Source organism: Mobula hypostoma, chromosome 13, assembly GCF_963921235.1.
Source record: "Mobula hypostoma chromosome 13, sMobHyp1.1, whole genome shotgun sequence".
Lineage (NCBI taxonomy): Eukaryota > Metazoa > Chordata > Chondrichthyes > Myliobatiformes > Myliobatidae > Mobula > Mobula hypostoma.
In genome coordinates, this window is record NC_086109.1 from 47,385,305 (window position 1) to 47,401,409 (window position 16,105).

Sequence of the window (16,105 nt, forward strand, 5' to 3'; positions counted from 1 at the left end):
CTCTTTTGAGATCTATCACCAACCTGATTTTCCCAATCCACCTGCATGTTAAAATCTCCCATGACTATCATAACTTTGCTATTTTGACATACTTTTTCTATTTCCCATTGTAATTTGTTGTCCATATCCCACCTATTGTTTGGAGGCCTGGATATAACTGTCATCAGGGTCATTTTACCCTTGCAGTTTCTTAACTCAACCCACAAGGATTAAACATATTTGTGAATCCTATCTCCTATCCTATGTCACATCTTTCTGATGATTTGATGCCATTCTTTACCAGTAGATCCATGCCACCCCCTGTGCCTACCTTCTATACTTCCAATACAATGTGTAACCTTGGACATTCAGCTCCCAGCTACAACCTTCCTTCAGCCATGATTTAGTGATGGCCACTACATCATAACCGGAAATCTGTAAAAGTGCAACAAGATCATTGATCTTATTTTTTATACTCCATGCACTGAGCTACCTCTTTTGATTCTGCATCCCTAATGCACTGATGCTCACCCTGCTGGCTGCAATTTTGTCCGATCATCTGCCTGCCCTACCTGACAGTTTGACTGCACGCTATCTTTGCTTTTTTACCATCCGTCCTTTCCTGAGTTCCTTCACTCTGGTTCCCATCCTTCTTTATAGACTCCTACATTGCTGAAAGATTGGTGGTAGTTATGTATTATACAGATAATAATTTTTATATTCACATTGCACTTTGAAATTTATGAGGAGCATGAGAGAATGTGCTCTAGGAAAGTGAAAAGATTGTCAATGTATTATGAGCAATTGTGTAGCCAGGAAGTGCAAGCACTTTTACATTAGACATTAGGAGTACCTTTACACCACGGGATGTGAATGATTATACACCATACGTAGTCAAGAATTTTCACATACTCCTGAAGGAAGAAGGGTGAGTTTATAACAGCGAATGTACTATGGACTATGGACTTTTTCTTCAGTCTTATAGTTTTGTATATTCTGTGTTTTTTGCCTGATCTTTCTCACTTTTTTGTGTGGTGAAAGGTGATTTAGGGGGTCGATGTTCCTGTTCCATTTTTGTTGTTTTTTTATGTGGGGGAAGGGGATTTGGGGGTTGATGTTTGTGTCGCTGTTTTCTTCCTTGGTTTCGTGGTTATCTGGAGAGGAAGAATTTCAGAGTTATATACTTCGATAATAAATGAACCTTTGAACCTTTAAACAGCATGCATATGGGGTGGCACAACCGTGCAGCTAGTAAGGAGCTGTCACCTCACAGCAACAGGGATCTTGGTCCAATTCTGACCTCAGGTTCGGTCTGAGCGGAGCTTGCACGTTCTTTCTGTGATCAAGTGAGATTCCTCTGGGTGCTTTGTTTTCTTCCCACATCCCAAAGATGTAGAGGAAAGTAGGTTGACTGAGCACTGTAAATTGCCCCTAATGTGCAGGTGAGTGTTAGAACTGGGGGAAAGTTGATGAAAATATGGGGAGAAAAAAAAGATGAATGTAGCATTAGCTTAAATAGGTTATTGCAGGCTGAGGGTAACAGACACCAACAGAATCAACAAACTCATCCGTAAGGCCAGTGATGTTGTGGGGATGGAACTGGACTCTCTCACGGTGGTGTCTGAAAAGAGTATGCTGTCCAAGTTGCATGCCATCTTGGTCAATGTCTCCCATCCACTACATACTGCACTGGGTGGACACAGGAGTACATTCAGCCAGAGACTCATTCCACCGAGATGCAACACAGAGCGTCATAGGAAGTCATTCCTGCCTGTGGCCATCAAACTTTACAACTCCTCCCTTGGAGGGTCAGACACCCTGAGCCAATAGGCTGGTCCTGGATTTATTTCATAACTTACTGGCATAATTTACATATTACTATTTAACTATTATGGTTCCATTACTATCTATTATTTATGGTGCAACTGTAACGAAAACCAATTTCCCCCGGGATCAATACAGTATGACTATGACTATGACTATGTAGTGTGTGGGCCGAGGGGCCTATTTCTATGTTGTATCTCCATATGACTCTATGATCCTTAATACCACAGCATGTGAGGCATGCTCGGTTTTAAACCAAGTGTGAGCTTCCTCGCAGCCAGCAGTCTGTGTAACTTTCCAACCTCAGTGGGAGAAGCTTGCAACTTGGCACTAAACAGTGTGAGTAACTTTGCTTACACACGACAATGCGAATACTGTATGCAGCAGTGCTCTGTGAACAACCTCACACCAGGGAGAGCAAGTTACTTCGCACTAAATTCTGCGAGTAAAATTCCCAAACTGGGTGTGAAACCCATCTGTAGCAATGCTCAACCCCAGCCATCAGCACTCTGAGCTCCAGGAACCTGGGTTCAATGCTGACCTAAGGAGCTGTTTGTGTAGATTTTGAACATCTGCCCTTTAATCAAAGGCAGCTTTAGTTTTTGTCCCACATTCCAAAGGCTAAATGGCTACTATATATTACTCTTTGGTTTAATAAGTGGTAAAAGAATCAAAGGGAATTGAAGGCAAATAGGTGGGAAAACTGCAGGGCAAATAGGATGGGGGGAATGTGTGGACCATTGTTCTGTTGAAAGTTAGCATAGACCTGATGGGCCAAATGGCCTCCTATATTGCAGTAGGTAATGTGGGAAAGTCAGCTTTGAGGAGAATGACTAGTCTTTGCAAAGGGAAGTAAGTGTGCAAGAAGGGGTGGATATAAAAAAATGAAATGGAATCCTTCTGTGAGAAGAAAGGTAAAGCTGAAAGAAGACAATCCGCAAACACTGAAAATGAGCAACACACAAATTCTGGAGGAACTCAACGTGTCAGGCATCATCAATGGACAGTCAGTGCTTTGGAACTAGAAAAGAAAGGGGCAGGAGCCAGAATAAGAAGATGGGGGAAGAGCTGGCAGGTGATAGGTGAGTCCAGGTGAGGGGGAAGGTAGATGAGTGGAAGTTGTGAGAGGACATAGAATATTTACTAAATGCAAATTTACCATTAAACGTTTATATACAGCAGGATGTTGAGACACAGGAAATAAACATACAGTTTCAAGATCACAAGAAACAAGGAGCAGGACTAGTAAACCAAGCCTGTCCCGCCTTTCAATATGATCCTGATCAGTCCGTGCTGGTCCTAGCTTGTCTCCTGTGCCAGTTGCCATTGACCTCAACCTTTCAAAAGCTTATCTCCACCTTAAAAATATCTAACTATTTGCATCCACCACCCTTGGGGAACAGAAATGTCACCAGGTTCGGATACGGCCCAAGTGCGGAGTGAGAGACACTGAAGTGGGTCGATATTTCACAGACTTTAGTGCGAACTATGTTAAAGGGAAAAAGAAAACAATAAATGCTAGGCCAAACAGGGCTGTTGACTAAACTACTCAAATGGAAAACGAAGCCTACACTGCGGCTGAAAAGAACAACTAAGAATAAAACGAATATCGCTAGTCTTCAGAGTCAGTTGACTCGACAGTCCGATTTCTCAGGCAAGGCGGAATGCAGATAACAAAGTGTAGCTGTGTCCTGGGTTCAAGTCTTGACCAACACTACAATGGAGTGAATGGAGTTAAATACTATCACAATGAAACAATAATTAGCTGACACGTGCATATTCACAAGCCCAATTGTGAATCTGATGCGTTGTCGAATCCATGGTTGTGACAAGGAAATTCCAGAGATTCACGATGTTCTGGGAGAAGAATTGTCCACACACCTGGGTTTTAAGTGATTATTATGTAGCCATGTCCTGTTGTTTGTGACTCTCCCTGCAGTGCAAACATCTCAACCCCTACCCTGCATCTTAGATATTTAAATAAAATTACCACTTATTTACTAAACTCCAAGGAATACTGACTCAAGCTGTCGAGCCTCTCATCTCAGGAATTAGCCAGGTGAATCTCGTCTGGATGCATTCAATTCTTCCATTTCCCTTTTTAGGTAGGCTAACAATTAGAAGGCAAATGGTATTAAAATAGGATTGGACTTGATTTATTATTGGTGTCATGTGTATCGAGATACAGTGAAAAGCTTGTCTTGTATACTGTTCATAGAGATCAAATCATTATACCGAACATTGTGGTAGAACAAGATAAAACAATAACAATGCAGAATAAAGTGTAATGTCTACTGAGAAAGTACAGTGCAGGTAAACAATAAGGTGCAAGGTCATAACAAGGTCAGTTGTGAGGTCAAGAGTCCATCCTATCGTACTTGAGAAAAGTTCACTAGTCTTAAAGCAGCAGGCCAACAGCCTGTCCTTGAGCCAGTCGTTTTTGTATCTCTTGCCTGATGGAAGAGGGAAGAACAAAGAATGACCAGGTTTGGGGGGGGTGGGGTTGATTATGTTAGCTGCTTTACTGAGGTAGTGAGAAGTAGACAGAGTTTATAGAGATCTGCTTTATGTTGGTTTATTGTCAAAATAGCAAAATCCTTCTGAAGCTGTGCAGGCTGTGGTGAGAATTCACCTGCAGTATTGTGACAGCCTGGACTCAACTAAACTGCAAATCCTTAGATTTATTCGAGGGAAGCAGTGATCATCCTGTGAGAAGAAAGTAAATGACACTGGCAAATGCTAACTGGAATTCATAACTGTAAGAAGCAAATGAGAGATTCTGATCAATGGGACAGATCTAGAGAAGCTCTTCCCTCCTGCTGGAGACTGTGGAGCAAGGGCACATGATTTAACTAGTGAGAAATGGGATGAGGAAAATTTCTTAATGCAGAATGTTACAAGTCAGTGGATATCTTGGCTCCTGGGACCCATGGAAGCTCAGCACGGATTCTGTGGACTGAAGAGCTTGCTTCCATGTTGTATGACTCTGAGTTTCTTGAACGCCATTAAGGCCGGTGCCTTACAGCAACAGTGACAAGGGCTCAGTCCTGACCTTGGAAACTGTCTCTGTAGAGGCTACACGTTCTTCCTATGGGTTTCTTCATGGTGCTTTGGTTTCCTCCCAATGATGTGAAGATTGGAAGTTTAATTGACCACTGTAAATTGCCCCTGGTGTATAGGAAGGGGTCGTTGAGAATGTTGTGAGAATTTTAAGAAAAGATTAATGTAGGATTAGAGGAAATGGGTTGGCAAAGGCAATGGGCCAAAGAGCCTTTTTCCATGCTGTACCTTTTCTATGAAATGGGAATCCAGCCTGAAACTGGTCATGAAGCTTTTGGTCGGGTATTAATTTACTTAACAGTGGAGAAGATTCAGGAATTCAAACACTATTTCTACCTGGTTCTTGCACTGTAGAAAATAAAGCAGCTATTTCAAGAAACATAGACTCAAAAAATTCAGCAGATGCTGGAAATCTTGAGAGACACATCCAAAATGCTGGAGGGCCTCAACAACTCAGACAGCACCTATGGAGGGGAATAAACAGTTATCATTTCTTGCCGAGTTCCTGCATTTTTCTGGGTGTGATTTCAAGAAGCGTGACATGAAAGTGTACAGCATTATCTTAGGCAATGGGAGCAACTCAGTGTAGGCAATGCGGAGAGTTTAGTAGGCAATCTTTGTCTGGGGATCGCTGTAGAATGTAAACAACTTTGCACCAGAGCACATGAGCTGCCTCTTACTAGAGCAGTAGGTAACCCACTAGATAACTGACATTGAAGCACCAGGCATAATTGGGAGACCTTTTTCCAAAATGTCATACAATCCAAATCATGTGTGGCCGGTTTCTGTAGATTTCCTAAACTTCGTCAATGAGTAGTTCTGAAATTAATATACTTATACTTAAACTGATATTATACTTATACATAGAAGGGGTCATTCAGCTCAGCTCACACAGATTATCACCCAGGAAGCAAATGCCATTATTCTAATCCTCTTTTCCTTATTTCCCTGTGGCCTGCAACTTATTCTCTCACACAAGTCCATCAGCTTCCTCAGAATCAGAATCAAAATCAGGTTGACTATCAGTGACATATAGAATGTCATGAAAATTGTTGTTTTACAGCAGCACTACAGTGCAAAGCATAAAATATATTATGAATTATAATATATATACTGTATTAAAAATAATTTGGTGCAAAAATAGTGAAGTTGATTTCCTGATGGCAAAGGGGAAGAAGCTGTTCCTTAAAATGTTGAGTGTGTTTCTTTGGGCTCCTGTACCTCTTCTCTGGTGGCAGCGGTGAACAGAGGTCATGTCCTGGTTGATGGGGCTCCTTAATGATGGACGTCGCCTTTTTGAGGCATTGCCTTTTGAGGAGTCCTCAATGCTGGGGAGGCTAGTGCCCATGATGGAGCTGGCTGAGTCAACGATCCTTTGCAGAATTTTCTGATCCAGTTCAGTGGCCCCTCCGTACCAGGTGGTAATGCAGCCACTTCGAATGCTCTCCATAGTACATCCGTAGAAATTTGCTGGTTTGATTTTTACTTCAATTAACCTTCTCCAAGGAGAGTAGACAATTTTATTATTATTACACCTTTGGTTAGTAGGAGGACAACAGAGCACTCAGAGGAACTCCATGTGATTACAGGGTGATCAGTGGTCTGCTGAGGGCCCTGATGGTGTACCTGGCAGGGCATTGAAAATCTGTGCTATCCAACTGGTGGGAGTGTTCAAGAACACCTTCAATCTTTCACTGCAGAGGCCGGAGGGTCCCACCTCCTTCAAAAGGCTGAAAATTATACCAATGCCCAAGGAAATCAGGGCAAGCTGCCTCAACGATCATCTCGTAGTTGCATTTACATCTACTGTGATGAAGTGTTTTGGGGCGTTAGTCACGGCCAGAATCAGCTCTTGCCTATGCAAGTGCCTGGATTGCCTATTGCAACAATAGATCTACAGTGGATGCAATCTCACTGGCTATGCACTCGGCCTTGGATCACCTGGACAATAGCAATACCTACATCAGGCTGCTTTTTATTGATTACAGCTCAGCGTTCAACATCTTCATACCCTCAGTTCTAATCAAAAAACTCCAAATCCTGGGCCTCTGTACCTCTCCCTGCAACTGGATCCCTGACTTCCTCACTGGGAGACCACATGCTTCTCCTCCTTGCTGACAATCAACACTGGTGTGCCCCAAGGATGAGTGCTTAGCCCACTGCTCCACCAAAAGTTCAAAGTTCAAAGTAAATTTTATTAGCGAAATACATATATGTCACCACATGCAGCCCTGAGATTATTTTCTTGCAGGCATATTCTGCAAATCTATAGAATAGTAACTATAAAAGGGTCAGTGAAAGATCAACCAGAGTGCAGAAGACAACAAACTGTGCAAATGCAAATATAAATAAATTGCAATAAATAAAGAATTCATGAAATAACAAGATAAAGCGTCCTTAAAGTGAGATAACTGATTGTGGAAACACCTCAATGGATGGGCAAGTGAGTGTAGTTATCCCCTTTTGCTCAGGAGCCTGATGGTTGTGGGGAAGCAACTGTTCTTGAATGTGGTGGTGTTAGGCCTGAGGCTCTTGTGCTTTCTACCTGATGGCAGAGGCAAGAAAAGGGCTTGGCCTGGGTGAAAAAGGATCCATCAAAGGGGATCTTTGGTGATGGATGCAGCTTTCCTATGACAGTGTTTCATGTAGATAGTCGCAGTCATAGTCATAGTCATAATCATAGTCATAGTCATAGTCATACTTTATTGATCCTGAGGGAAATTGGTTTTCATTACAGTTGCACCATAAATAATTAAATAGTAATATGTAAATTATGCCAAGAAATAAGTCCAGGACCAGCCTATTGGCTCAGGGTGTCTGACCCTCCAAGGGAGGAGTTGTAAAGTTTGATGGCCACAGGCAGGAATGACTTCCTACGACGCTCTGTGTTGCATCTCGGTGGAATGAGTCTCTGGCTGAATGTACTCCTGTGCCCAACCAGTACATTATGTAGTGGATGGGAGACATTGTCCAAGATGGCATGCAACTTAGACAGCATCCTCTTTTCAGACACCACCATCAGAGAGTCTAGTTCCATCCCCAGAACATCACTGGCCTGACGAATGAGTTTGTTGATTCTGTTGGTGTCTGCTACCCTCAGCCTGCTGCTCCAGCACACAACAGCAAACATGATAGCACTGGCCACTACAGACTCGTAGAACATCCTCAGCATCGTCCGACAGATGTTAAAGGACCTCAGTCTCCTCAGGAAATAGAGACGGCTCTGACCCTTCTTGTAGACAGCCTCAGTGTTCTTTGACCAGTCCATTTTATTGTCAATTCGTATCCCCAGGTATTTGTAATCCTCGACCATGTCCACACTGACCCCCTGGATGGAAACAGGAGTCATCGGTGCCTTAGCCTTCCTCAGGTCTACCACCAGCTCCTTAGTCTTTTTCACATTAAACTGCAGATAATTCTGCTTACACCATGTGACAAAGCTTCCTACCGTAGCCCTGTTCTCAGTCTCATCTCCCTTGTTGATGCATCCAACTATGACAGAGTCATCAGAAAACTTCTGAAGATGACAAGACCCTGTGCAGTAGTTGAATTGTGCTCAATGGTTGGAAGGGATTTACTAGTGACCTACTGGGCCAAATCCATTAAACTTCTGTAGGATTTCCCATTCAAAGGCATTGGTGATTCAGTATCAAGTAGTGACGCATCTAGTCAATACACTCTCCATTACACAGAAGCTTGTCAAAGTTTTAGATGACGTGCCAAATCTCCACAGATTCCTAAGAAAGTAGAGGTGCTGCCATGCTTTCTTTGCAATTGCACGTCCTCGCTGGATCCAGGACAGATCCTCTGAAATAGTAACACTGAGGAATTTATTCCAATGAGAAGGTGTGCAATACTAGAATTTACAGTTTTTTTATTATTATGTGTTGTGTTATTATTATTTTGTATTGGGCATGTGGCCAAGTGGTTAAGGCGTTGGTCTAGTGATCTGAAGGTCGCTAGTTCGAGCCTCAGCTGTGGCAGCGTGTTTGTGTCCTTGATCAAGCACTTAACCACACATTGCTCTAGTGTCTGTGCGGGGAGTGGCGCCCCACACAGACTTCCAATCTGCGCCTTGTAAGGCATGAAAATGCCCGACGCAGGCCTCTTATGGTCTGAGTTGACGTTCCCTTCCCCCACCTTTATTATTATGCATAGCAAAGCAGTGCTGCTGCAAAACAAGAAATCTGACGACATGTGCCAGTGATATGCTCAGGGGCAAATCCCGATCCCTGGAGATGTGAGGCAACAGCACCATTTGCTTTTCTGATTCCATCCCCAAGGAAATAAAATAATCATTGATTTTCACAACTCCTGGTGTTGAAAGCAATTGTAGACGTTTTCAGACCCTTCCTGAATTCTCAATCTGCAATTTAAGGATGAGCCCAAAGAAACTGCAGTTAGCAGCCGAGAAGAAACATCACAGGGACAGTAAAAAAAAACATAAAAAGCCCAACAGTGCAAAGTTTGTATGTGGACTCCATTAAGCTGAATGCCCATGAGATATAGACATTGTAGTTTGAATAGCTGTCTCCATTGTTGAAGATGCAATAGTTAGAGTCTGATGCTTCAGCAAATGAAGATCTCTATCTATAAGTTAAGGCAGTCCTCATTTTATTACGTGTTCACTAATTTTGTCAGCTCCAGACACTGTATATTTTAAAGTGGATTCATCAGATTTTCCCCCCTCCCACTAACCTCGAATGTTATCAACTATGGATTAACCTTATTTTCTTCGACATTCATAACTCTCTAAGCTTTGGAGTACCTGATTGGACTTGAAAAAACTTAGGAACAGTTTCTGAGAGCTGTAATGGGAGGCATTATGAAAAGAATCTTTTTGTTCCTGGACATGCTATGTGCCTTCGTTGAGTCTGCACAACGACAGCAGCAAAGGGCTCAGTGCAGTGGCAGCAATGTTATTCTGCAAATGATCTCCAGGTGGCATGCAAGAGCAACACAAGGCTTTCTCCCTTTCCGCTTTTGGGAAGGCCTAATTTTAATGATTCAGAAGCAAATTCAGATTCAGATTCATCTAGTTATCACATGTACAATGTGGCATACAGTGAAAAACATTATTTACGTTAACAACCACAACATGAGCATGTGCTGGGGGCAGACCACAGGTGTTGCAACACCAACAAAGCATGCTCACAATGAACTTACTCCTATCCCATGTGGTTAGATAGAGACCGAGGAATGTTGCATAAAGAAAGCTGCAGTCAAAAGTTCACACTATATAACTATCCGATCTGACTCTTCACCACTGAGAGGAGATGCTAAAGCTGGGCACCATGGAGGTGTAGTGGTTAGCACGATGTTATTTCAGCTGGGGGCATTGGAGTGTGGAATTCAGTTTTATCTCCGAATGCAAGGAGTTTGTATGTTCTCCCCATGACCAGGTGGGCTTCTTCTGGGTGCTCTGGTTTCCTCCCACAGTCTAAAGATGTACTGGTTGATCAGTTAATTGGTCATTGTATATTGTCCTGTGGTTGGGCTAGGGTTAAATAGGGGGCTTGTTGGGTGATGTGGTTCATTGAACCAGAAGGGCCTGTTCTGTGCTGTATCTCTAAATGAAATAAAATAATTAAATGGCAGTTCGGGTCACTTAACAGTGACTGCATTTAAAATATAAATCATTTACTGTGATGTTCTTTTAAAACCTTGAGGTTAAGAAGCACATTATGGGGAGAAGAAATACTGAGTAGCGGATGTTAAAGGGCAAGTTGTGTGCTGAGTAGTGATTATTAAAGCAAAGTGTTTTCCTTTTGTTTTTAGCTGCTTGGATGAAAGAGAAGTCATCTCCTGGAGATAACAGATATAATGGTAACATGCTCCTCACAGCTGCTGAACATTCCATCTGTATGTAACCTCCCTTCCTATTAATAGAAATAGATGTGTTAAATCAGGTGTACTTGCAAGGGGATCCTGACCAGCACTGCAATAGCATTGTAGTAACTCTTTCAGAAACAACTTGAGCTTCCAAGTTATCTATTGTTCCTGATCAATGCAGTTAGAACTGGGCAATGTAGAGGACCCTTTCATTATGAAGAGCAGTCAGTCTAGCAATGGTTGCTCTGAAAAGGCATAATGCCATTAAAAAGAATACTAATTCATTTCATTGCATGGTCTTAGTGAAATAGAATAAAACTGACAAACAACTTTATTGAAAATTATCCATATAGGAGTATTGTGCACTTTTACAAAGGGCACTGCTTTGCTACATATTCACACAATGCCTAATTAGAGAGAGGTGTGTGTGTGTGTGTGTGTGTGTGTGTGTGTGTGTCTGTGTCTGTGTGAGTGTGTGCCTGTGTGTGAGTGTGTGTGTGTCTGTGTGTGTGCCTGTGTGTGTGTGTGTGTGTGTGTGTGTGTGTGTGTGTGTGTGTGTGTGTGTATGTGTGTGTGCGTATGTGTGAGAGAGAGAGAGAGAGAGAGGTATTGAAGGGGGTAGAATTTCCCTGTGGAAAACAGAGGAAATATATTGGAGTTAAATTTAATCTTCTGTCTAAAGCATCTGTATAGGAGTGGTGGAATGTGGAATTCACTACCTGAAACAGTGGGTGAGAGGGAAAAAGTACCCTTATGATGTTTAAAACTGATCCGAATTGTAAGGAATATGGCCATGGACTTAGAACATGTGAATGGGATTGGCCTCAGCGCTGTTTTTTGGGTTGGCAGAGGCATATCAGTTCAAATAGCTGCCTTCTTTGCTAGCAATTTCCATGACTCAAAGAGTCTGTGCCAAGAGTACGAAGCGTCCTTCAGAGTTTACATCAAGGTTTCACCTTTATTGTAGCAAGGTGGTATTTCTTAACACTGCATAATGGCACAATGGGTTTCCAAATATAAGTGATGTGGTAATGTTTTACTTGGTTGTCAGTTAAAATCAAATAATTACTAAAACTCAGCCCATTGCCTCTCTGGCTGGGACCTGACGTGGTCTGTGCAAGGTTTCTTGACATAAAAGAATGTTTATTTCTGAATGAGATAAACTCACAGGAGTAGGATCTCAAAATCAGTGTTTCAGAGATAATGTCATATGGGAATTGGGATTAATCATTTTATAATACTTTCTGATTTTGCAGACTCTGTCAGTACTCAGTCTTTCCACGACCCACTCCAGGTTCTGACGAATGAGCAGTCTGTATTAGGGTCCCTTCAACTGGTTGTTACCGAGTGCCAAAATGTGGTTGGCCCTGCAGTTTTCCCTTCTTACTGAGACATTTACATTGCTTCCTTTAATCACAGGGCCAGGATCAGGAATTCATCTGTATGGCGATGAACTCATGTGTGCATCACTTCCCTCCTCCTCAAGGTCTATTGAGTGGAGTGATTTCATGTGTGCTTATTGTGCCACAGGTCAGGTTAAAGTTCAGCCTTGGTTAAAGCAAGTACATGAGACTGTTATAAAGAGCTGGTACTAAATCCCACATCCTTATTTTTTTGTTTTGCCTGTTTTCTTTGATTTTGAGAGGGGGTACATACTTGTACAGTATGTATGTGTATAATTGTATAAGACGGAAATGAGGAGGTCTAAAAGAAAGCATGAGCTTGTTTTAGCAGCCAAAGTGAAGGAGAATCTCAAGGGCTTCTATAGACATATTAAGCACAAAAGGATAGCAAGGAACAAGACTGGTCGTCTTGAAGATCAGCATGGTCATTTATGCATGGAGTTGAAAGAGATGGGGTGATCTAAGTGGAACTTTTACAACTGTATTTATTTGGGAGATGTACACAGCGACTATAGGACTGAGGCTAAGCAGCAGTTAGATATGGACTGTTTCAGATTACATAGGAGGAGGCGCTTTCTGCCATGAGGCAAATTAGGATGGACAAATCCCCAGGGATTGAGAAGATGTCCTCTCGGACCTTCTGAGAGGCAAGTGCAGAAATTGCAGGGACTCTGGCAGAGGTATTTAAAATATCCTTAGCTATTAGTGAGGTGCTGGAGGATTAGAGGATAGCTAATGTTCTGCTGTTTAAGAAATGGTCTAAGAATAAGCTGAGAAATTATAGGCTGGTGAGCCTGACATCAGTAGTGGGTAGGTTATTCTGAGGGACTGGACATATTAATACTTGGATAAATAAGGACTAACTAGAGAGCGTCAACATGGTTTTGTGCATGGTAGGTCATTTCTACCCAATGGTGTAATGTTTTTCGTTGAGGTTATCATGAATGTTGATGAAGGTATAAGGCAATGGATGTTGTCCACATGGACTTTAGCAAGGTCTTTGACAAGGTCCTGTATGGGAGACTGGTCAAGAAGATTCAGTCGGTTGGCATTCAGGAAGAGGTAGTAAATTGGATTCGCCATTGGCTTTGCGGGTGACACCAGAGAGTGGTAGTAAATTGTTGCCTCTTTGACTGGAGGCTTGTGACTAGCGGGGTGCTGCATGGCTTGGTGCTGGGTCCATTATTGTTTGCATCTACAAACGTTTGTATTTCAACAACCAGGATGATAAGATTGGAAGCATAGTGGATAGTGTGGAAGGTTATCAAAGTTTGCAGTGAGATGTGGACAAGCAGGAAAAAATTGGCTGAAAAATGGCAGATGGAACAATGTTGACAAATGTCAGCTGGATGGCCTTGGAGGGTAGGATTTACATGGAGACTGATGGGGCACTGAGGACTGCAGTAGAACGGATGGATCTGGGAATGCAGATTCATAATTCCTTGAAAGCGGCATCAGAGGTAGATAAGGCTATAAAGAAAGCTTTTTAGTACATTGGGCTTCAGTCAAAGTATTCAGTATCAGTTGGGATGTTATGTTGAAGTTGTATAAGATGTTGCTGAGGTCTAATTTAGAACATTGTGTGCAGTTCTGGTCACCTACTGACAGGAAAGATATCAATAAGATTGAAAGAGTGCAGAGAAAATTTACAAGAATGTTGCTGGGACTGGAGGCCACAAGCTATAGGGAGAGGTTGAGTAAGTTAGGACTTCATTCCCTGAAGCCTAGGAGAATGAAGGGAGTTTTGTTAGTGGTATACAAAATTATGACAGGTATAGATACCGTACAAGCAACCTTTTTCCATTGAGGTTGGGTGAGACTAGGTCATGGGTTTAGGGTGAAAGGTGAAATGTTTAAGGGGAAAATGAAGGGTAATATCTTCATTCAGAGGGTGGTGAGAGTGAGGAAGTGGTGAATGTGGGTTTGATTTTGACATTTAAGAGAAGTTTGGATAGGTACACCGATGGGGGGTATATGGAGGGCTATGGTCTAGGTGTGGGTCAATAGGACTAGGCAGAATAATAGTTCAGCATGAACTAGATGGGCTGAATGATCTGTTTCTGTGCTGTAGTTTTCAATGACTCCATATCAATAATGAATTGTCTTAATGTTTGTTCTATTTTAAACTTTACCTTTACTAAAGGCAGTTGTAACCTTCGAAGTATTAAGAACTATATCAATGATGGCATCCCTCGGCTCCTTCAGGTCCTAGAGAGAAGGGTTCATATTTCCTCTAGAGCACACATAACTATTGCTTGTCTGTGACCACCTACACAACATGTCTGATTTTGTGCTCTTCTAAATTCAATTCACTTTTCTATTTATCTCTCCTCTCCTTTATGATCTTACTTTTTAATTTTAATTTTATTTTAATTTGATAGCCTATTTTATAATTTTCAACTACTTCCACCCCTCCATTAAATATTAAAGATATTCCTGATTGATGAGTTTGATTGGTTCATCCCAGATCCACTTGAGAAAGCAAAGAGTCATAAACTCCACACACACAAAAGGGAAAAATAAAAATAGTGAGTGATTATGTCATTGCTGTTAAGCTTTGTAACTTCAGAAACTAATCAAAAGAAAAACACAAGAGCCGGGATGATCGTCCACGTTAGGTTATCTCTCCTTTTCTTCAGTGAGGCACTCATCTATGGCACAGCGAGTCCCGACGAAGGGTCTCGGCCTGAAACGTCGACTGCACTTCTTCCTAGAGATGCTGCCTGGCCTGCTGTGTTCACCAGCAACTTTTATGTGTGTTGCTTGTAATAACGTATGCTATTTACATACGAGGGGTGATTGATAAGTATGTAGCCTAAGGTAGAAGGAGTCAATTTTAGAAAACCTAGCACATTTATTTTTCAATATAGTCCCCTCCTACATTTACACACTTAGTCCTGCGGTCATGGAGCATACGGATCTTGGACCTCCAGAAAGTGTTCTCAGCAGGGGTGATTGATAAGTTTGTGGCCCAAGGTAGAAGAAGATTATTTATACAGCTCTTGTTTCATGCACATGCAGTTCAACTCTTTCAGTGATAATGCAGAAAGTTTGGAATTAATAACTCATCTCCTTCTACCTTAGGCCACGAATTTATCAATCACACCTGATGAGTTATTAACTCATGAGTTATTAACTTTAGACTTTCTGGATAATCACTGAAAGAGTTGAACTGGATGTGCATGCAACGAGAGCTGTATAACTCATCTCCTTCTACCTTAGGCCACGAACCTATCAATCACCCCCGCCGTGGGCACTTTCTGGAGGTCCAAGATCTATATGCTCCACGACCGCTAGACTAAGTATGTACATGTAGGAGGGGACTATATTGAAAAATAAATATGCTAGTGCTAGGTTTTCTAAAATTGACTCCTTCTACCTTAGGCCACGAACTTTATCAATCACCCCTTGTACTTCTTACATATAGCCCAGAATGAATTGTGTAAACATTAAAGAATGCTTCAGCAAATACTATATGTAGAATATTACTCAAATATCACTGAAATATTAAATACACTGCACTCCTTCCTGCTTAGCTATAAACAATTCAATATAGAATGCATCTCAACTCAATTGCGTAATGTATTGCTCTTTAGTCATCTATATACGTATATAAATACACAGTATATCGTATAATATAACTACTATATAGACATCCACAGCATAATAAATTTTAAATTGTCCCATTCAGGCCTAAAGATTTAATCGCTGTGAAGGATTTCTGTGGATAACATCTTCCCTGATGGCAGGTGGGGTGGTGGGGTGTCACTTTACTTGGCTGTGAAACAATCTCAGGTTTGGGGACCTCTTCCATGGTGGTTGTAGGAGTTGACTCTGGGAATACAGGATGTGATTCTGACACCTCTGTCCACCTTTTTTCTATAACAATTTCCTCTGCTCCTCTCAACTGATCGATGTGTTGTCTCCACTCGATATCAGACATAAACTCCACTATGCAGGAGAGTGGTCCAGTTCAGTCCTCAATCTTTCCAACTACCCATCTTTGA

General features: G+C 41.9%; 1 protein-coding gene across 3 annotated transcripts in view; it reads left to right on the top strand.

Moving 5' to 3' along the window:
* LOC134355951 (SAM pointed domain-containing Ets transcription factor) overlaps positions 1-16,105 on the top strand; it is an 86,543-nt gene that overhangs the window by 59,125 nt on the left and 11,313 nt on the right. The window contains exon 4 of one of the 3 annotated variants that reach the window (XM_063066491.1): positions 10,642-10,725. The exons of 1 other annotated variant lie outside the window; for it this stretch is intronic. In XM_063066491.1, the coding sequence (XP_062922561.1) occupies positions 10,642-10,725 (84 nt within the window). The remainder of the gene's footprint in view (positions 1-10,641; positions 10,726-16,105) is intronic. One more of the 3 variants, XM_063066493.1, reaches the window with a different exon arrangement.